Source organism: Montipora foliosa, chromosome 14 (assembly GCF_036669935.1).
Source record: "Montipora foliosa isolate CH-2021 chromosome 14, ASM3666993v2, whole genome shotgun sequence".
Taxonomy (NCBI): Eukaryota; Metazoa; Cnidaria; class Anthozoa; order Scleractinia; family Acroporidae; genus Montipora; species Montipora foliosa.
Window position 1 is genome coordinate 5,715,265 of NC_090882.1, and position 22,013 is coordinate 5,737,277.

A 22,013-nucleotide genomic window follows, 5' to 3' on the forward strand; every position below is an offset into this window, starting at 1 on the left:
CCTCCACAAAAGACCCCAGCATCGGTGAAGAAGGGAATCACAACAGGGGTGTTGAGTGGATGCCCAGCCTCAGTGGTTCCGGCAGGCCTATAAACCGATAAATCACCATCCAGCGGACAATTGCCATTGCCAAAGATATTAATGCATTATCAAGTGGACAGTGATAATTCCTGGACTCCTAGATGCCATATTGCGTTAAGTTTATTGGTTCTCTACTCTGCTTTAAGCGGCTTTTTCCCTCAGGGTTTTCCCTTCTAATCAAAAACCACCATTTGATTTTGTTTCCTCTGATTCAATTTGATTTCAGGGCTGTAAATAAGGGCTGTAAGAGGATTAACACCATCCACCACGAAAAAACTTGCCTAGTGCGTGGAGATCTTTACACTGTATTTATCTTCCCCAACAAAATCATAAATCCACCCACATTTCCCTCAGGGTTGACATATTTATACAGTAGGTAATAAAATTTGCAGGAAATTTTCATCAGTGATCACTGCTCATTTTGAGACATCCTCCCATACCTTTTTGCTCATGAGTGCCATCTGTTATGCCTCCATTCACTTTCACATTCCCATTTACATTATTCTGCAGAAATTCGGGGTTTGACAGTGGTTCATGGATAACTGGCTGAAATGCTAGGTAATGAAAGAAAAATGCAGTGTTTGAAGGCATTACTGGATGACCAGTGTAATCAAAGATTGGGTTGACTGTGGTGCAATTTTATGGCTGGAAATCTGAGTAACATGCAGATAAAGCGGCCCCCATTTGAACCAGCCCCAAGTACTACAATAATCTACAAGAAGTCGTTAGTATAATAATAATAATAATAATAATAATAATAATAATAATAACTTTATTTATAAAGCGCACATATCCTGAACTCATGGCGCTTTACAATATTAAAAAATGAAATAATTTACATATCACAAGCATAAAAAAATATTAAAAATCTATTTACAATCATTATATTACAGGTCTTAAAACCAAAAAGTTTACAAAAACAATGAACCACTCTCCAAAAATTGCCTAAAAAGATATGTTTTCAATTCTAAGCAGCACTACAGGAAAGTTATGTTCAATATCTTTCAGTGGTCACATTTGCGCACAGTTTATTCCTACAGGCTTAAAAATAGAGCAATCTTTTGGAAGAATAAGACAACCATAGAAAGTACATGCAAAATACAATCTAGAACTTTGAGGGAATACATGTATGTTATTTTGTTTAAATAATTTGGAGAGCAAAGTTTAATAAGTGTCACTTAAGAAGAATGTTCATCGAAACAGATGAAAGACCATGATAAAGTTATTAATCCTCTTTTTTAAAAATAAACTCCAGAACTGATTAACATGAAAGCTAACAGAAATGGTTGGGGTCGTGACCTTTGTCTTAATAGCATTAAACACAGCGGTAACAACAAATCAGTTTTATTCTTTACCTTATTTGTTTACTCTCAACACAAAATCACATAACACATCTTTTCACTAGTTTCTGCAGAAACAAAACTATTAATTTCCATATGATTAAGTCCAGAAGTTTCCCAACAATGTATTTGTTGAGCTGGATAATAGTAAAAACATCAATTAAAGAAAAGGTAATCTCCATTCAACTTTGTGACCCCACTATAGCTACATGCTTTCTGCTCTGCTTGCAGACATTTTTTTTCCCTTGTTACTGTTGTTTAGAATATCAGTTTATGGACATCTTTCCTGCTGGTATTTTCCTTGGCCTTGATAAAATCTGACACCAGGAAACAATTCATTTTCCTGTTGACTGGGTCTGTCATTACCTCCAAATCTTTGGAGGTTACTTGACCTCCATGAAGTAGGTAAGCCACAGGATAATCCCTATTGTCTGATAGACATACAGGTTATTATTCCCCAATCACAAAGCAGTCATTGAATTACAGGGAAACACATCACTTCTCTGGGGTTAATGGAACAAAATGCCCTTTCCTGTGCTCTGTATATATTGTGACTGACATGCACGTTTTTTTCTCACCAATCAAAGATAAGTGATTCAATCACAGAGAATTTATTTGAATGTATAGTATGATAGCATGCACTCCCATTAAGGATGGTGCCTACTATTGTTATTGCGCATACGTTCTCCGCATCTCAAGATACTCGGATTTCCTATCGGTGACGCTTCCTAATACAGGATATTTTTGCGCGGTTTAAAACTATCTGGAGAAAGTAGATCTTAGTAAGTACTCTTGGTATCCAAAAAGAAAATTGGGGGTAACCATGCATTTTTGAGAGATAATTAAGCTTCAATTTGAGAAAGAACGCCATACATTCACGAATTATCTCTGAAAAATGCGTGGTTACCCCCAATTTTCTTTTTGGATTTCAATAACACTTGTTAAGATCTACATTTCCTGCATAATCACACACCGGGGCAAAAGTATGTTTAATTAGTAGGCACCGTCCTTAACAGGGAAATGAATCATTCTGTGGCCGATGTTTTCTCAGTCAAAGTATTAAAATAGCATCTTTAAAGACCACTTTAAAAAGACAATGAAACAAAACAAAACCAAGACAATAAAAAACCCTGCTAGCAGAGTACAACGTCCTATCCACACATGATCTCAGAGCATTGAACTACAAAAGTGGCAAGAAGTGATGAATTTCCAAAATGTCAATCTTGAAGGCCATTCACATGGACTAAAACTCTGTCAGAAACACAATTTTACAGTGTATATGCTCGCACAGCCAACACAACTATTTGAACCCACAATTTTCACCAAAATGATGGGACACTTTCAGTTTAAATAGCACTTTTGGCATTTCCTTTTCTTGTGTCAACAGATTTCCAACCCTCCCGTTTGGGCCGGAAACCTCCCCTTTTTGGCGAATATTTCTGGCCTCTTGTTTTCCCTTAATATTCTCTTGGTTTTTGAAACTCTTCCTAGCCAAAGAAAGATGTTTCCTTTGTTTAACCAGTCTTTTTAGCACAACTATTTGCCTTTTTTCTGAGCTTGAAATTGTCAATAAGTGAAGCTCAAAGCTTTACCAAACTCCCATCCATTTTTTATTTTTATGCTACATTCCCCATGCAAACAAATATTGTTATCAAAATAGGCCTTTGCTTTCCCTGCCAATCAAAAACTCTACCATTTTCCATTGACTCAACTGTCATTTCAAAATGCAGGAAATGGCATCTTAGGGGCACAGATCTTACAATTTTTCCCCAGCGAAGCATGCCCCCAGAACCCCCTTGAGGTTCACACTATAAGGTCATGGGTGCAGCTACACCGCTTGTAAAACCTCCCTTTTTTAGTTGACAGGGTTAGAATCTCTGTAGCACAGTCCTTTACCAATCAATGTTGGAAGTTTTTTTATGACAGAAGGTTGGTGTAGACAACATTCATAGGGGTGTAGTGGAGTTTTTTCCTAATGTAGGAGCCCCAGTGTATAGTTTCTAAGAATTAATTCTAATGTCTTGGAAACAATTTTGGTCGCAGATTGCCGGTTGCAAATATTACAGGACCAGTTCATAATCTATATAAGTGGTTGTCATTTCAACCTTTGTACGGTCACCCCAAAATGCTGACTGCAGACAGTGCAGACCGTGCAAACCAGGGGTAAAATATGGCGTTACCCTCACTATTATTGAGAGCTAACCGTAAACAGGCTAACCTGAATGTTATTTAGGCCTAATTAGGCTAACCGAATGTTATTTAGGCCTAATTCAGGCTAACCGAATTTTCATTTTACAGACAGTCTGCAGTCTGCATTTTTCAGTGTCCCTATTTTGTAAATCTTGATTAATATTGTTCAATCATTGAAACCTTGTACATTTTGTTTGAAGGCCTTTAAGAGTAACCGGGAACTTCTATAGTTACAAACAAACTTGAACAATGTAAATGTACTTATGCAAAATGTGAATGCTTTGTTAAAAGTGGAAGATGGTTCACAGGCACCCCACTTTTCATAATCTGAAAGAGACTTAATTAACAGACAACAAACATTAAGAACCCCAGCTGGCAGGATGCAACCAGTTAGCTATTAAAAAGGAATGGTAGAGTTACAATTGAATCCGGGACAACGGGACACAAATCCGAACGAGAGGTCAGAACCGGGATTTGAACCCAGGATAACCGCATGCAAACCCAACGCCGAAACTACTGTATCACGCCGCCTTCCTACAACAAAAAAATTATTATTTCAAACAAACCAAAAATTAAATAACTTTGCGTTTCTTCGTTTCTTTGTTGGGTAAAAAACAAAACAAAAAACCCCTAAATAAGATAACAGAGGGTAGAACAAAATACAGACACCCACAAATAATTAAATAAGTTTGAAATCACAGCACACAAACTAGCTTATTATTATTTTGCTGTTTTCAATCAGGATAACTTGGTATCATTCTATCAACGGTAAAACTAGATCCTTGCAATTTCTTTATCGTGGGAAAAAGCAATGGAGCACATATTGTCTTGAAAAAATTAGCAAGTCAAATTTGCGAACCTTACTTCCTTTGGTAAAAATGCGTGACAATGCATTTAGCGCTGACACTATATGTAAACAATTTACAAGTCTTTTTATGCAATCGCTGATGAACCCTTGATCGGGAATCTTCTATACATTAAAATTGTTCACAACACCGAAAAATGTCATTTTGCCAATTAATTAAACGCGCAGAAGCCATATTTCCAGAAATCTATATTTAAATGGCTTTTTCTGATCTGAAATAAATCGTTTCTATACCTTCGCTAAAGCCTAGTCGTAGATTTCGTCGAAATGCAAGGTTTTCCAAATATGTTTCTGCTTAAAATGTGCAATTCAAAATATGCGACAAAACATTTGGCATGCATCTAATGGTCTTACGGTCGTGCCAATTAAGCTCTAATTTCTTATTTCCGTGCCCGCCGCCGGCAATTTTCCAGCTTTAAATAAAGCGCAAACAAAGTATTAATAATGGTTTTTCAATGTTGGTTTCAACGTTGCCAAATTTTCTAAAAGACAAACAACATCACTTGGTGTATATTCAAAAGGCAAAGTGATAAATAGTCAGAAGTTTGACATGGGTGCGTTCAAGTTAATCATACACCCCGTTAGATCATTAAGACATTTTTGTGCCAAACTTTAGGATTGATAAAAAAAAAGTTAACACTCGGTAAACGAGATATTGGCCTCCACTTACGAAAACCGAAACAGTACGGTCCTTACGAAAAAAAAAAATTACGTTCGAAAGACACTGAACATAAAAAGCAGATTTGTAAATGTCAACAACTCAACATCAGCTTAAATTTTGAAGAACCGTCTCGAACTTAAAGCGAGACATCCGAAGCGTCGAAACAAGGACATGGAAACACATTAAATGTTTAAAACTACAACCCAAGTTTGAATATGTGAGATTTTAGGCAGAGAAATGGTTCACACAAATGAAAGAGAAACAACTGTGTGCCACTCACCAAAAGAAAGATCCCGTGTCGTTTCGTGTAGAGACATTTGCCGAATTTCTAACCAATAATGACATCTGCTCCATGCAACATCACATTCTATCAAGGTATTAGTAACATTTGAAGAGGCTGACAGGATTCAAAGATGACATTCAACCTGGTTTTAGATGGAAACGCCTGAGAGTTCATAGTCTATAAAACGAGGCTGACCTGTTCGACGTTTGAATGTTTGCCAAGGCGTGAAAATTCCTGCGTGACAAAAATGGCGTGACAGAAGGCCGAGCGTGACTGACTGTATGTTCTAAGAAAATTTCTCGTTTGCGCGAGACAATAAATTCCACGGAAATATATGGTCGATTTCTTTAACCATGAAAGTGATTGGCAGAATAAAACACAGAGTACCATTTTAATGTGTCCTTCATTGCATTTAATTTTTTTTTCGCATAATGAATGAAAAATCAATAGTCATCTCGTTGAAGTGGCGAGTGGCTACTAATTGAAAAAATCCAACGAAAATGAAACACGGTTCGATCTAAAATGTGTTATCTCAAAAAGGAAAAAAAGGGGGGGGGGGGGGGGAAGCATAGCCAATCAAATTCAAACTGGCTGAAAGTTAACCTTCGTTTTTATTGTCAATAAGAATAATCGAGACCGGCCTTGTTTGCGTTAACATTCATGACATACAACTGCGTGAAATGATAAATCCTTGCATTTTTGTAATCACTGTCGCAGTTGGATGTTTGTTATTTCAAAAAAGAAAAATTTTGTTTTAGACTTTATTGCTAAGTTACCACCTAGACTTCAAAACAAAGACTAGAGAAGCAAATCAACATACGATGTATGTATATACTCGAAATTTCAAAAAAATTGTTTGGACGATCTTGTAGACGTTTAAAGATGACTTGTTTCTACATTGATCCAGAAAAGTTATTTATCACCATTTTCATCTTAAATTTTTCATTATGATTATCATTACCATTATTGTTATTATTGTTATTATTATTTATTTGTTTATTTTTGCTTTTAGGACTGCATTTTTCTGCATTTGCAATATAGAGAGGAAATTGCCTCAACAGCATAATCTCATCGTATTGCATGATCGGCTGGGTGAAAATTTGAGCCCGATTAACCAGGGGCACCCAACGTCAATTTTCGGAAAATATCTGTTCGGAAGACGATTTGAGATCTAGAATTTTCGGAACATTTGTTGTAAAATTTCTTGCTTGCCTGCCTGTCCTAGGAATTTCGAACATCTAAAAGATGGTATAATTGCCCATTTTTAATGGATTTTTGGCCTAAAAAGGTCACCTAGAATTTTCGGGAGCCTTTTTTCTGGCTGGAATTTTCGAAAATGTAAGTTTTGATCCCTATAATTTTCGGATTACTAGACTTTCAGCTAGGAAATCCGAACAGATGAAAAATTTTTAGGGGATAAAAATATGCCTATATCTACCGTTTAAATACTAAAATACGTTTAACAATGCTATGTTTAAGTGGTTTTGAACCATATTCTCGTTGGGTGCCCCTGATTAACTAGTTAAAATTGGAATTTTCCGACTCGGGAACTTATGGCCGCAATAAAGTTTTCGCCTCTCAATCATTTGCCAGTTTTCAATGTCAAATATTGGGCTGATTATCAAAACGAATGCTTCATAAAATACGGATGGCAGCTTAATTGAAAAAGCCATCTAAACTCAGTTTTAAAGCCCACTTGTGTGTGGCTAGACAATTCCACGAAAGCGTGGGTAAATGAGATAAATTTTGAGCAATGACATCAGCAAAGATTCTCCTTATAATGCGTAGTGTTTGTCAAAGCAAATATTAACATGACCAACCGGCCAAGGTAAATTAAAATCGCATTAACCGATGAAAATTGGAAAACGGAAAAGACAAGAGGCTACTGGTAGCCTACACTTTGTTCGAAGCTTTTTTAGCCGATTTCCTATTTTTTAAAAAAATTCATTTTTTTTTTTGGACCTTCGGTATCTTGGTCAATATCCAGTTCAATTCCCTAGTCTAAAGTCCAATGTCTACATTCCGTGACCCAAATATAGGGTAAAGCAATCCTAGCACAGCTGTTCACAGTTTATGAAACTGTTGTTAAGGACATTATTTCCAATCAAAACCAATACACACATGCTTGACAAGTTTCCACGATGGTATTTAAAATATTTGATACTTTTCCTTAACAATACCGTGAGAATTATAAAATCATGTCACTGTCATATGCATGTAATTAAGTTCGATGGGATGTGTTACCTAGTCGTTCGACAACCGGATATGGCATTGCATGCAACGAAAACACAAAAACTCGTTTCTGGTCGCGCCCACAATTCTTTTTAAAATACATATTTTCCCGGTAATTGGTCACGTGGTGTAGTGGTCATGGCGATTGCCTCTGAATGATGAGATCCTACTTGGGCTGACTTCTCTGAAAAGTGTCTCTGCAAAGCAAAGAACCTCACCGATATGATGCGCAGGCAAATCGCGACCCCCACCCCCCCCCCCCCCGAAAAAAGAGTCAGAGCCGAATCCTATGAAGAAAATTCTGTTCGAAGAACAAAGTAATTACATGTAACTGGCTCTTAAAGCGCGGGAAAATGCGTGCGCGATCGCGATTGCTTGTCATTGGTTAAAAAGAGGCGCCAATCACAGCTGGAGATCACGTGTAAACTTTCGACACCTGAGAACGATTTCTGGACAACTGGACAAAGATTATCTTATATTGATACTCAATTCTCTAGCTGCATAAAAACTACATTTCGTGGGTAAAAATAAAATTTAATTATCTTCTTCAGTGTTTTCGTGTCTATTAGTTTGAAGCATTCCGTGACAAAAAAACGCAAAAGTTTAAAGGCAGTAGCTGTATCCGGAGCAAAGCAGGCTATGGACATATATATGTTTATATATGTTTATATATACGTATGTTTGGAGCGTTTCAGAGGGTTAAAGGAGACCAGAACCCAAGTAAGCATTTTTATACTTAGGGAGGAGACGGCTGAAATTTCAGACTAGCATTCTTACCGAAATTGTAAAAAGACAACAGTTTACGAAGAGCGAAAGGAATATGGAGAATGAAAGAATTTCTTTATCGTGATTGTCTCGGGTGTAATTCGGAAAAATCCGAGCTGTCCAAACAGGAGTCGAACACTAGCACAGGAATGAACAAAGGTTGCACTAGGGCAATTGTTGTAAATTGTTAGAAAATTCATTCAGGGCAGGAAAATGACCAGGCTTGAGGTGATATTCGATCACCAAACAACCTGCTTCTACGTTCCACCCTGTCGCTTTCGCGTGTTTGCTCAGGCTTCCGGTCAATGAAAAATGCGATTTATTTGCAAGAGCAATGTTGTCGGGTGCAGGGATCGCGCAGTGGTGAGACCACTAGACTCCCTGGCAATGTGGCCGCGCATTCGATTCTAGATTCGGCGTCATATGTGGGTTGCTGAGTTTGTTGGTTCTCTACTCTGCACCGAGAAGTTTTTCTCCGGGTACTCCGGTCAGTTCCCCTCTCCTTAAAAAAACCAATATTTGACTTGATTAACGTTGATTGTTAATTTCAGTTTACACTGTCCCTAATTACTGCTTCAGCGCTAGAACTAGACACTTAAATAAAATTAACTGTGAAAAGTACACGGTCGTACACTAGTGTACTGGTTTAAAATAGCCTGAGCTGCGAATGCGTTTCTTGACTTCTGCCAAAGATCACGACGTGAAAGATAGGATTACACCTAGATGACGGCTTTTACTTCGTGTAGAAGACACACATGACGTAAAACAATAGAACAAAAATTGTGAAACAATACCTAATCAGAATTCTAAATCCCTAAAGACCCCTAAAGCTTTTGTTACGTCATGTGCGTCTTCTACAGGAAGTAAAAGCCTAGATGACGCTACCCTTGAGTCCAGGTGCACGAAACCAGAAATGTTCGGCTTAAATTAACAAACGAAGGTCTTAAACACAAAAACACCTTCCACCACCAAACCTCGGTCACAAATCGACTGATCATCGGGAAACTCTCTCTCCAAGCCGACTAACCTTTCACCTCACGAGGCATGCATGAGATCAGTTTCTGTTGCACTGTGTCTGATTGGGCATGCTCAAGCGCAAATCAGACACACTCTCGACTCCAGAGCTTTCTCTTTTGCGCATGCGCAGCATAAATGCGACAAGATATTGCAAATTTCAATTGACAACAAAGCTTAACGATATATTTTTTTCTTTATTAGGGAGCGGCCTAGAATTGTTATCTGCATGATCTGTCGAAGCGGTGTGCCATGATTCCAGTGTCTTGCGGGTACGAGAAGAACCCTTGTCAATCACTTGGGAATTTTTAAAGTCAATAGAGTGATTTGAAGACCAAGCGTGTTTAGCGATGTTGGAGCCTCTTGCGTAAGACTTCACATTCCTCATATGTTCTTTTTTTCTGGTTTCAAAGAATCTGCCAGTCTCGCCAATATAACTCCATGGGCAGTCGGCACTAGATATTTTGTAAACCACGTTAGGTTGAAGATCGATCGGAGGTCGGGACTTAGGAGAGGGAAACTCCTGTTGTAAAGTCTTGAATGGCTTGCTGACAACTCGAATATCATGTTTTTTAAGGAGTCTAGTTAGAGGCTGAGAAATGCCATTAATATAGGGGAGGACTGCATAATTGGAGAAATCGGAGGGTGCAACCCATTTAAAAAAACATGCAAACAAGTTCCTCAGGTGTTGGGATGGGATTTGTTCGCTGAGTAGAAGATTTCTTCTTTAGAATGTTGGAGATATTGAAGGCTGTAGCCTGACAGCCGAAAGCTCGAAAGTTTTTAACTGTGTATAGCCAGTGAACGTTTTTTATAATTTTTTAATATGTTTTACTCTGGCTACGGTTCTTCTATTTTTAAACTTAACGATATAGTCAATATAGCTGAACATCAAACACCAGCATGTGATCTATGAAATAACAATTTGACTTCTTGAAAACGAAATTGATTCTTTCCCTAACAGTAACGTAGCAAAACAAAACACATCGTTTATCAACATTTTCGAGTGACATGTCGCCTTAAAAAAGCATCGCGTTCCCTGAAATTTCTGAAATATTTGCGAGCCTTGAATTGGTACATTAAAAGCTTACTTAATTAGGGGTGTTTGTATGCTTAAAGTGATTTTCTTAATTACACGACTTCCACGTAAAAGTTATGTTAATCCGAGCTAAAAAGTCTAAACGTCAGGGAAAGACTACAACAATCAGAAAAAATTTTCCACAAATAAACCTCCCATTCGCCGCCGTAGCTTGAAAATTCGCTTAACAAAATTTCGCAAAAGGTTCAAGCTCTATATTGTGAGAGCCAACATCATCATTAGTTTCGTTATTATTGTCTTTTTTTTACTTATAAAAAAATGTTTTGATAGATTTAAGTCACTTCATGTACAAAATCAGTTTAACAATAAAGAAGATAAACTTCAGTCGAATTGAAATGAATGTGGGGCGGATGTCTGCTTTGTTGTCTTCTAGTGTTTCACGTTATTCCAGCTGCTCAGTGTTCAGTTTTTAATCAAACTTACTCTCTAGCATTGTTCGTTCGTCAATGTAATTCTGTATTCTTTGAAGGAAAACCAGAGAACGAAAAATACAAATCAACTCTGATCTTCTTAATATTTTGTCTAGACATTTGAACATGAAAATGACAAATTCGAGCTCGATTTGCATTTTCATATACAACTAATATTTAATATTCTCTTGGCAAATATTAATCGAAACCGAATCTAGGAGAGGAGTATCATTAAGTATTCTTTCAAGGCTTATATAAAGAAAAGTCTTCGTCCTCGAAGAACATTTGTTTTATAAGGTATTTTAAATTTCCCCGCAAAATTAAGGGTATCACAGGATTTATTTTAGCAGTGAATCGAAAGGTTTGGCATCCCGGATTTGGCAACGAGATCTAACGAACCTCCCGGATACAAGACGGTGTTTCATTCGCAGTGGACCCCTGCCGGGATTACAGACAGATGAACTCTTAATATGCTAACATAAGCGGGTTCAGATTTCGCGACTGGGCAAAGACAACCGTCTCCAAAGCGTTCTCTACCGTCAATATCTGCTAGTGTTTTGCGTCGAACTACCGACAATCTATCCAAGAAAATCTCGCTGAAATATCCGGAAAATACTGGAGTATTTTAGCGTTCACAAGTCTTAAGTCTGATCACACTTGTGTCTTGTTTCACGGCTTGAGTTCGCGCTCGATTAGCTGTTGGAGATGTGTGCCTTATGAAGTTGATATTGCCCGGCATACAAAGCTCTTTATCAACAAGATCCTTGAGGGAAAAAAGTCGAGTGCATCGCGGAACACAACAAGGAAAACGCGAGTGTTTTGGGTCCAAAACATGGCGAGTTCATTAGGTGAATATTCACGATCTATATGTTATTCTACCGTTTTCCCCATTACCGAAAAGGTCTTGATTCAATTATCGGTTTAATGCTAATTGATTAGAGAATTTTGCAGGACTCTTTTTAAATGAAGACGATCTTGATGAAGCCAACCGATTGTCCAAGAAGATTAGCTACTTTCAGCTTGCGGAAAACGAACAGAACATGGTGCGGAATATTTTGGATGATAACTGGGATTCGGAGAACCAGATGGTTTCAAATTTATTGCATTTCCCGCATATTATGCCGGATGACAAGCGCCTAAAGTGGTTGTTAAAGGGACTAAAAGAAGAGAAACACCCTTACTACGTTTTAGCTGCAGCCACTGGTGTTGCAGGTTTGAAGTTACAGGGGAAGGATGCTGAGGAAATTGTGGAATTGCTAAAGAACCTTTCAACGTCTCAACCTGGTGTAGTTGCTCTTCGTGCTTTTATGTCGCTTGTTGAGTACCTCACGCATCCAAAAGACACCCAGTTTGTGTTGAAATTCATGCACAAATCCAAGTCGAATTTACGATACAATTCGCTGGATTGGCTGATAGAGAATGTCAAAGATAAAAAGGAACTGCTCTCCTTGCTTGAAGATCAAGCTATTCCGGATGATGTGAAAATTGATGCCATAGACAGGGTAAACACGCCAGACAGCGAGGTTCAAGGTAGGAGCATATTAAGGGTATTACTGCGATAAGTCAAAATGACTGAAAATAGCTCCCTCGTTCTTAAGCCCTGTGTGATCTTAAAAATCGCCCGGTCGTTAAAAGATTTCTGCTCTTGGCAGAACTTGTTCCCAAAGCCTTCATTTCAATTACCGCAAAGGTGATTTTGGAGCTTGACATTCTGCGCTTGGCATTCGAAATACGAGAAAAGACACGATTTCTTTCTAAAAGGCAAAATCTCAGCTTAAAGTTTCATTTCAAATTTTAGTACACCGAATAACGATTGTTGAGATAAGGATGAAAACATGCGTGTCTTTCTTCCGGGATTCAGTCGACCAGTAGAAATTTCCATCTCATTTAATCCGCCATGATAACGTTATTTTGTGAAACAACGAACGCGTAATAAACTTGTGAAGAGATGCGCCTTGCCAAGTGCATTTTTGTTGTCAAAGAGGGATTTGAGTACGTGTCTGAAGTAAAGTGGCTCTTTCAATATGCAAATGCAATATTGAAAAACTTAATCAATCGGGAAGGCAAATATATGTCTAATATAATGACAAAGTACTTTCGATATCCCAAACCTAGAAAAATATACTACTATATCCCACGCAATATATTCCATTTCAAAGTAAACATCTCTTATTTTATGTGGAAAGCACTTCTTATCGCAGTAAATAAATAGTGTGTAAATGGACTGCCAATCAAAGAATAAAAAAAAATTCGACTTATGGGCAAAAATCAGTTTGACGTTACAAGCGGCTGGGCACATCTTAAAATTCCTGCTAAGAATTAAATGAATTTTGGGTCGAAAAGCGCACGTAGAGACTAAACAAACGAAGATTAACAACCGCAAACGTACCCTGTGTTTTATCAACAGCGCTTTAAATTCAGACATGTGGTTAATGCGTTTTACATTAAAAGGTTTTCCATCTCGCGCTTGCAAACACTTGGCGTAATTAGAAACACAACAGGTGTGCGCAAAATATCGATGCCACAATTATTCTTCAAATGCATTACGCGAGATTTTGAATTCGAATAAAGAGATTTAGCACGGATGACTGGTGGATGACTCGGAAAAAAAAACCGAGTTCTTCTCGCAGATGTCGGAGCCATGATCTTCCGATTAATACGTTTATAAGTTCGAATACTCCACCACGAAGTCAAACGATATTCGATAAAGGAACTTATGCCATTAAACTAGTTCATTGTATGTTTATGTTTGGGGTTTAAGTAATTCAAAAGCGGGACAAAACTACTGGAAAAAACCCGTCCCCGAAAGTGCAGGGCTGGCCTACTGGTGAACCCACCCATGTGGCCCAGGTTGCGATTCCCAGACTCGCCGTCACATGTGGATTGAGTTTGTTAGTTCTCTTCTCATCTCTGAGAGGTTTTCTGCGGGTATTCCGGTATTTTCTCTCTCTTCAAAAACTTCATTTGATTTGCGTTAATTGTTAATTTCAGTTCTCCGGTGCTCTAGTGCTAGAAGACTAGACACTTGAGTAAACTTCCTTTTCTTTTGTAGTCAACAATGAAAGTAGATGCAGATTTTAGTCAGAAAGTAGATGCAGATGTAATTGCACTGTGAAAGGTGATTTTGTTGAGTTTTCACCAACTTGAAGGGATTGATGTTTGTCTTATTGCGCTCCACAGTAAGGTGATAAGGCAGTGAGAGATTCGAAACACGAAGCTACAATCGTTTTCACTTCTTATCCGAATTGCCGAATCGTGTCGATGATGTGTATTGTACCAGCTTTCATCGCCGTTTTGTCGGGAAGCGGTGCATAGAAGCCAAGAACATTCAAGAAATTAACCTAGAGAATTAACACTTTGGACAACTGACGTTTCTCTGAGAGGGGGTTTTTTTCCTGCCACGTTCCCGTAAAAGTTGTACTTTTTGACGAGGTCAATAAATAGAGTGGATTTCGAAACTACATTGACAATGATCGATCTGAGATAAAATGTTTGCAAACCGGGGAGGGACGGTGGGGCGACGTGTAACGGGGACCGGAAGAAGAGAAAACCGGGGACGGGGAATGGGGGATGGGGAGTGGGGAATGGGGGATGGGGGAAAGGGAAGACGGAGGATACGAGGCTTTCAGATCATCCAAGGCACGTTGAAAATGAAAAACATTTGCAATTTTTTTTTTTGCGGCTGTAAACGGATTCTAGACGATGCAATGCAACGCAAAGTAAATAATCGAAATTCTGTGATTCTTTCCTCCCTGGATGTCAGTTTGTTGGAATCTCAGTTATTCTAAGTAGTACTAATTAATGGTGATGGCATTGATAAGCTACAATACCGAACATAGTTAGTTGGAATACTTAACGAATGATCTCGAATCATCCTGTTACAAGATCGCAGCTTATCCCGTTTCCTCCTCCTCCAAATTCAATGTTGTGTGAGAATTTTTCGGGCAACTGCTTGAAGCCGGAGAAGGAAAAGCGGGATGGGTGTTTCAACAAATGTTTCGGGTACTGTAGGCCTCAAACAAACGATTAGGAACGTAAGTTGATCTTTTTAAACTAAACTGTACTTCGGGCACGATTTACCGATAATCCCGGTATGATCTGAACGATCGCTTTACAATCTGTATCATTTATCAATACCATGATTTATCAAGATAATTCGGATTTACGGGCGTGGAAGTATTTTAAATCCCATACTCGAGCTACTCAAACTTTTGTCAGTCAAACAGGAAGTAGGGAGAGTTGTACCTAGAAACTGATTTTTCTAAATAACTGAATGAATATATCTGTACCGTTAGATCGTTGAAACAAGCAAGTAGCTTTTTTCTTTGAATTTTGATCAACATACATGTATGGTCTTATAGTTGTATTTTTCAGGAAAAGCGAGTTATGTAAGTTCCAGTCACGCCATTTACAGATAGTGTTGACATAACCTATTGTTATGATAATGTACCAACCAGAGCCTTATTTTGTGTCGAATCAAAGGGTGCTTGTTTTCCAGTGGTTAGCTCATTTTTTTTAGGGAAGTAAAGAAATATATTGTTTTCATCGATATCGAAGACTTCGTTGTTTGTCTTAAGTATCATTCTTAAAGTTTACATTGCCTTAAAATAATAAGTTAACTTACAGTTTGCTGGTAGTTTACCGCATCATCCTGCTCAAAGTTTACAGTCCTCTAATCAAACTTTCGCGAACAAAACCGAGCTGTCAAATACTATGTATCCGCCATTTTGAAAACAAAGTGACCTGGCTGCTAAGCAATAATAATGAACAATGCATAAATTATTGCAAGGCTGAGGTATTAGCCAATCAAATAACTAGGATTTGAGGCCTGAAATAGGTTAAAACTTGCCGTTGAGGCCTTGCTTTGCTTTGTCGGGAAAATATCGGATGCCAGAGGATTCAGTGACGGGCTTTATGCAATAAAACATTACGCGATGTACTTAAAAAAAAAACTCGCCGATAGTGCGATAGTACGCGTGCCAAGCTGTCTTATTCTGCAATGAGACCCAGTAGTCATCATTCACTGATTTTTCGGTGAAAAGATAACGAAAGTTGTCTATTATTTTGCTTTAGCAAATTAGTGAGCATATAAAACGCCAGACGATTTTACTCGTCAATGGAAGGTGGTTCAGGAATCAATGAGTTAAACTACATTTAAATTTCTCAAACTATGTCAGTCTTTAGTTCGATGCACTTAATTCCTGCTCCAATCCTCTTCCCCAAAAAAACTTGGCCTCTCGAGCTACTACTTCAAATTTACACCTTCTTAATAAGGGGGTTTGCTTTTTATAGAACAAGAGGGCTAACTTCAACTCTGAATACAACAGATATAGCGGATATTACATGACGCCACGGGGAAACGAATTTTATCTTCGAGTGCTCATGGTATCTTTTCACGCGTGAGTGCAGCGAACCAGTGACAGATATCATATCTCGCAACTGAATGGCTTCAAGTAGCTCAGTTGGTAGTTCATTGCACTAACATTGCAAAGCTCATGTGTTCGAATCTCGTTGAAACCACTTGAATCTTTCAGGTGTCTGTAAAAAGACAATTGTTTCAATTGTCCAGTTAGAGCGGTTTTCAATTGAGTGTCGAAAGTAATTAGCGAATTGCTTTAGTTTTGCATTACTTCACTCAGTGATTGGTTCAAAGTTCTCGCGCCACTTTTTCTGAACCAATCAAAAGTGAAACCAAAACCAATCGTGGCGCGCGCGTGCACATTTTCCCGCGCTTTGTGTCGGCTACGTGTAATTACTTTCAGTTTTGATTGGTTTACCGGATTGTCTCCGTTCTTTTTAATTGGCCAAAGTAATTACTTTGGTTTTGGTTTTACGACACTCAATTGAAACTCGCTCTAAGTGCGAGGATTACTTCTATGTTCAGATATCATATCTGCACGAGAAGATAAAACTGGTATCCGCGCGGTCATGCCATGTTTTGTTTATTGGTCTATAGATAATTAAAAATCCAACTTTGAGAGATCTGAGTTTTTTTTAATTCATTTAAAACCACCGAAAAAAATGATCGCCTTACTGTATCACCTTGACTGAGGCCGGAACTGTTAAAAATGTTGAAATTAGTATGTCAAGTTTGACGACATCAATATCCGCGTTAATACTGGAACGCAAAAAGGCTTAAAGTATTTATGCCCCCTCGAGTACGTACTTGAGCAGATCAAAACACGAGAGGGCGATAACCTGTCAAGCAAGTCAAAAGTCGACTTGTGTTTTTGGCGCATTTAGGGCCTACTTGGACCCCAGTATGAACTCGCCTGATATCTTTACTTTGCACGACGGTGATATAAAGTTTTAGGAACTAAAAAATGCCGGTATTTCATCGATTTCTATAGAGTAAAATATATATTTTTGTGAAAAACTATAAATCATTGGAAATTTTTTGTCTTATTGTGTTTCAGATTGGACAAACGAAGACTTGCACCATTTCACCTTCGTTCCAAACCTGGCTGAGTTTGAAGCCATGCGAACAAAGGAACAAACCCTGTCGGAGCTATTCGGAGAACTTGACTTAGATAAAGACGGGTTGATTGGAGCAGAGGAACTCAGAGATTTCTGTGAAGACATCGGGCAGGATATCACTCTAGAAGGAGCTGCCAAAGATATTGCCCTTGTTGATGGAGACAAGGACGGGAAAATCGACAAGGATGAGTGGATCGAACTCATGTTTCCCAAATTTAACATTCAATAAGACTTTAAAGAGGAAGATGTCCAGAAATGCAAGAAATAAGCCTTTTCTGAGTTCATGTCCGCCTCCTTTTCAAAGCGAGACTAAGTGTGAAGGTTTTTCTTATGAAAAGTAGTTTTCATTCATATGTAAAGTAGCATAATTACTTTCGCACTTAGCCTCACTTTGACGAGGAGGCAGACATGAAATGGCCTCTAAGATGCACGCAGGTTTCAATAAGCGTCACGAAGTGTCCCCTTGCTCTTCTTCTCAACTTTGTAGGAGTACAGACAATTAGCGGTCCTGAAGAAAGTGAAGAGAAACCCCACCATATACCCTCACCAACACTAAGACTAATCTTTACACTTACCTTATTTTTAGAAATAGAAATAAAGGGGAGCTTCGTATTGGATTTCAAAACTGGGTGTGCATCTAATTGGTCATTTTCGAGTTGCTGTTTGTCTCGGTTTCGAAGTGAGTTTTGGTGCTCAACTATTGCAAGGTAAATGAGTTTGATTTTCATAACAATACGCAGCTCATTTCCAATTGAATGGCAGTGCACCAGGACTCGCTTTGAAACTGAGGCATGCAGCAACTCGGAAATGGGCTTTTACAGTGGAATCTCTGTTCAAGGGACACTCTCGGGACCAGGGCAGGTGTCCCCTGACTATAGGTTGGGTTGGAGGCAAAGATTAGAATGAGCATTTTCCCGGGACCAAATTCTGTGTCCCCTGAATGGAAGTGTCCCCTGAATAGAGGTGTTCCAAAGGAAAGGTCCCACTGTACTTGCATCTCTGGACATGAGTGAATAGGAATGCATATTTTTCTTGCGAGCTACTGGTGCTTCGAAGAGGCCTCATGCATGCAGTTTCAACTCCTTAATCGGACATTAAAATTACAAAAGAAGCTATTACTTTCCTTGACTTTTTCCGAAAATACCATAATACAAACAAGCAAGATGCTCCTTGCATTCAAGAGCTGCGCAAACTAAACATTTGTTTTGTTTGTGTCACGAGGGAGGAGTCCGTCCCGTCGATTTGTGCGCGTCTGTATAAAACGCCAAGATAAATTTAACTGGTCAAAACGAATGGAGTTTTCCAAATTAATTTAAATGCCAAGTTTTCTCAGTCGGGCACTTACCAAGTTTTTCAGTCTCGAACTCGGCCTCGATATCTTAAGAGCATTGTCTAAGCAAATATCCCCTGTGTCAACACAATCAACCTAGTTTCGAGTGTAAAAAAAGAGTTTTATAACGCGAGCCACAAAAAAGGGTCCATAGAAAGTATGGCCTTTGACGACGACTTTATTGCTTCGCTGTATAGTCTAATGTATTGTTTAATTATTAACTGAGTCAAAAGAACTTCAATTATGTTGATATGGTTTTCGTTGTAATAAAAAGTTTGCAAGAAGGAATCTAGACCGTGGATTAGTGAGTGTCAGTAAGCTCCTAAAATCACTCCGCAATACTCGCGCTCCCGTTATTGCAGAAGTGATAAACGTTATTGTCGTAGTAAAATAACGAGGTACCTAGATGCTACCAGGAACTGTCCACTGAAAGGAGCTGACTGGAGCGAGGCAGGTATTTTTTACAGGTCAAAGGTCAGGTTTACAGATCATTGTCTTAGAGCGATTTTCAAATGAGTGTCGTAAAACCAAAGTAATTACTTTGGACAATCAAAAAGGACGGAGAAAATCGAGTAAACCAATCAAAACACGAAGTAATTACACGTAGCTGACACAAAGCGCGGGAAAATGTGCACGCGCGAGCCACGATTGGTTTTGGTGTCACTTCTGATTGGTTGAAAAAGTGGCACGAGAACTTTGAACCAATCACTGAGTCAGTAATCATAAAACCAAAGTAGTTTGCTACACTAATTACTTTCGATACTCAATTGAAAACCGCTCTAACACACTAAAACAACCCTACCCATTTCCTAATGTAACCTTAGGCCAAAATAATAAGGAGTTTGAGAAACCACTACGGCTACGGAGACGAAAACGTCACTTTACAATATAAGTTTGAGCTATCCTAAGTGTTTCACGATGTTTCTATCTTGTTTATCTTGTACAATATGGGCGAAGTATCCTTTAACCTGATTGGTTCATACGGATTTGAAGCAAAGAAAGAGAAAGAAAGATTCACTGTTGTTTGTCCACGTTGTCGTCAAAACCTACAAACTGGTCATTTTACGTTGTTGTTTTGACGAGTACGGAAAAGAAATGTACAAAAAAACTTGCCGCACGTTGCCGCACGTAAAGCACGATCATTTTTTCCTGTTTTAACCAATAATATTACTGCTTTTTGGCGTTGGCGTTGCCGTAGCCGTCGTCGTTTCGTTAGGAGGGAGCTTACGAAACGACGACGCCGACTGCATCGACGACGCTACAAAACAATAGGTTTAGTGAGCAAAAACAATGGTTCTGCACGCTCTGCTCGTGCGTTTTACATTTTTGTACATTTCTTTGCCGTCATATCCTAAATGACGACGTGAAATGACCAAATTCAAGGTTCTGTGGAGGACGTTAGCACATGACGATGAATTTTCAGTTCTCTCTCTACTCTTCCAGCCCACTCATACCAGTTTAATTCTTCGACAGTTACTACACATTTTGTACGCGAAACGACATGAAATAGTTTCGTAGTGATATGAATAACGCGAACTTGTATTTTTAAATGAAGTCCTCGTAGCCGTCGTCGTCCTCGTTTCGTAAGCTCCCTAGGGAGCTCACGCAAGAGGACGGCTGGAAGACTCAGAACGGCAGAATGACGAAAAAATATCGCTTAAGATTGGGCATGCGCAGTCTCGCGCAACATTTCTTCGTCATTCTGGCGTCCTGTTGTGTAGGCTCCCTTTTGACTCCCTAATAGCTTTAAGGCCTACGGTTACCATTAATAAAGGGTCAGGGTTGTTTTATCATTGTGACAATAGTGACCTGTAAACCCAACTGGTGACCTGTAAAAAAATTCTTGCCGACTGGAGCGAAGTTCATTTTGACTTGACATGTGTTGAACCGAGAATTGAAAATAGTTTGAGGCCTTGCGGTCACAATAAAATCGCATGTCACATGTCACGTGTGCAACTGGGAACACTTCATGCTTTTTTCTTCTTCGACAAAATCCGTCGAAGAGGAAACGCTGGTCGCGAAAGACATGGTGTTACGCCGCAAAATGTAGTAATCGCCACAAAATGTAATAGTAACGGAAAACGTAATAAGAATCACCGCATAATGTAACACTAACGCAAAATGTAATAACATTGACACAAAATGTAATAACTTTTCTAACGCATATTGTAATGACGCAAAATGTAATAACTCTCAAACGACATGTACGATATCTCGGAACCAGTATTGTGATTCGGCCAACGTTATCCTAACGTAAGTGAATTCTATTATTTGGTTCAACTTGGTGTACAGGCGGAATCAGAAGGTATCAGGTGGTACATCGTGTTGTAACCCCTTCAAACGTTCACAATATCTTCAACCCCAGAGAGATGTTTCGAATAAGCGTTGCGTTGTTATTGAAGGGTGCGGTTTAGTTTAGTTTATTCAAGTTCAAGTTAACAGCTAGTGACCATTTATGTTATAATTTCAGTCGGTTATAATAACAAAAAAAAACACACCGCAAATAGCGTAAGAGGGTAATCGAGGCGGCGTAGAGTAAAATAAATAGATTATCTTTGGTATTAATAAGCAAAATAAAATAGATACAGGGAGAAAATCAAGAACACTTAACTATAGATCTATAACAATTATCAATAACTAAGATAATTTGGAAAAATAATTAATCAATTGAGAGATTTTAATATAGTTATCTTCAAGTTCTAGAGTATTGAGAAGCATTTTCTTGATAGATTTATGAAATTTAGATTTACAAAATAATCAAACACTATGAGGGATAGAGTTCCAGATCGACACTCTAATTCTCGCAAAAGAGTTTTTCATTCGCTCAGTTCTTGAAGCCTTTACGTAGAACAACTCTTTTGAGGATGCTCTAGTGTTACAGTTGCGAACTGTACTATATAAAAGTTTTGGTAAATTGATTGAGAACGTTATTATATAGGAGCAGACTGACCATGAATGTCAAACATTAGATAACAAGCATATTGGAAAAACTTTAATAAAGGGAAGACAGCTTCCTCTGACAAAAAAAAAAAAAAAGGAAATGCATGCTCACGAGCACTACCAAAAAAGATAAAAAGAGCACGCTTTTGCAAAACTAATAATCGCTTTTGATAAACGTAACTTGTGCACAGTTGCCGCGAGCGCAAATGCCGTAAGTTCGATAGGGAGAAATTAGAGTGTGATAGACATTGAACAGTAAACGTCAAAGTTCATAATGTCTTAGTTTTGCTATCTTTCTGACAAATGTGGTCAATATGTTATTTCCA

The 22,013-nt window shown here is 38.5% G+C and overlaps 2 protein-coding genes across 2 annotated transcripts in view; one reads left to right on the top strand and one right to left on the bottom strand.

The window, feature by feature from the left end:
- The window catches only part of LOC137984282 (triple functional domain protein-like), a 39,339-nt gene extending 33,707 nt beyond the window's left edge, over nt 1-5,632 (bottom strand). The window contains exons 1-2 of the mRNA XM_068831400.1: nt 5,418-5,632; nt 522-635 (exon numbers count right to left, since the gene is read on the bottom strand). Of these exons, the coding sequence (XP_068687501.1) occupies nt 522-635; nt 5,418-5,454 (151 nt within the window). The 5' untranslated portion in view covers nt 5,455-5,632. The remainder of the gene's footprint in view (nt 1-521; nt 636-5,417) is intronic.
- Nucleotides 5,633-11,384: 5,752 nt separating this feature from the next.
- Nucleotides 11,385-19,035, top strand: LOC137984283 (uncharacterized). The gene is made up of 3 exons (XM_068831401.1): nt 11,385-11,788; nt 11,892-12,470; nt 17,357-19,035. Exons 1-3 carry the CDS (start codon nt 11,773-11,775, stop codon nt 17,644-17,646), a joined length of 885 nt encoding a protein of 294 aa, XP_068687502.1. The 5' UTR covers nt 11,385-11,772; the 3' UTR covers nt 17,647-19,035.
- Nucleotides 19,036-22,013: the final 2,978 nt, after the last annotated feature.

Coding starts and splice junctions, on each gene's coding strand:
- LOC137984283 (XM_068831401.1), top strand. Junction 12,471..17,356: donor GCCAGACAGCGAGGTTCAAG/GTAGGAGCATAT, acceptor ATTGTGTTTCAG/ATTGGACAAACGAAGACTTG.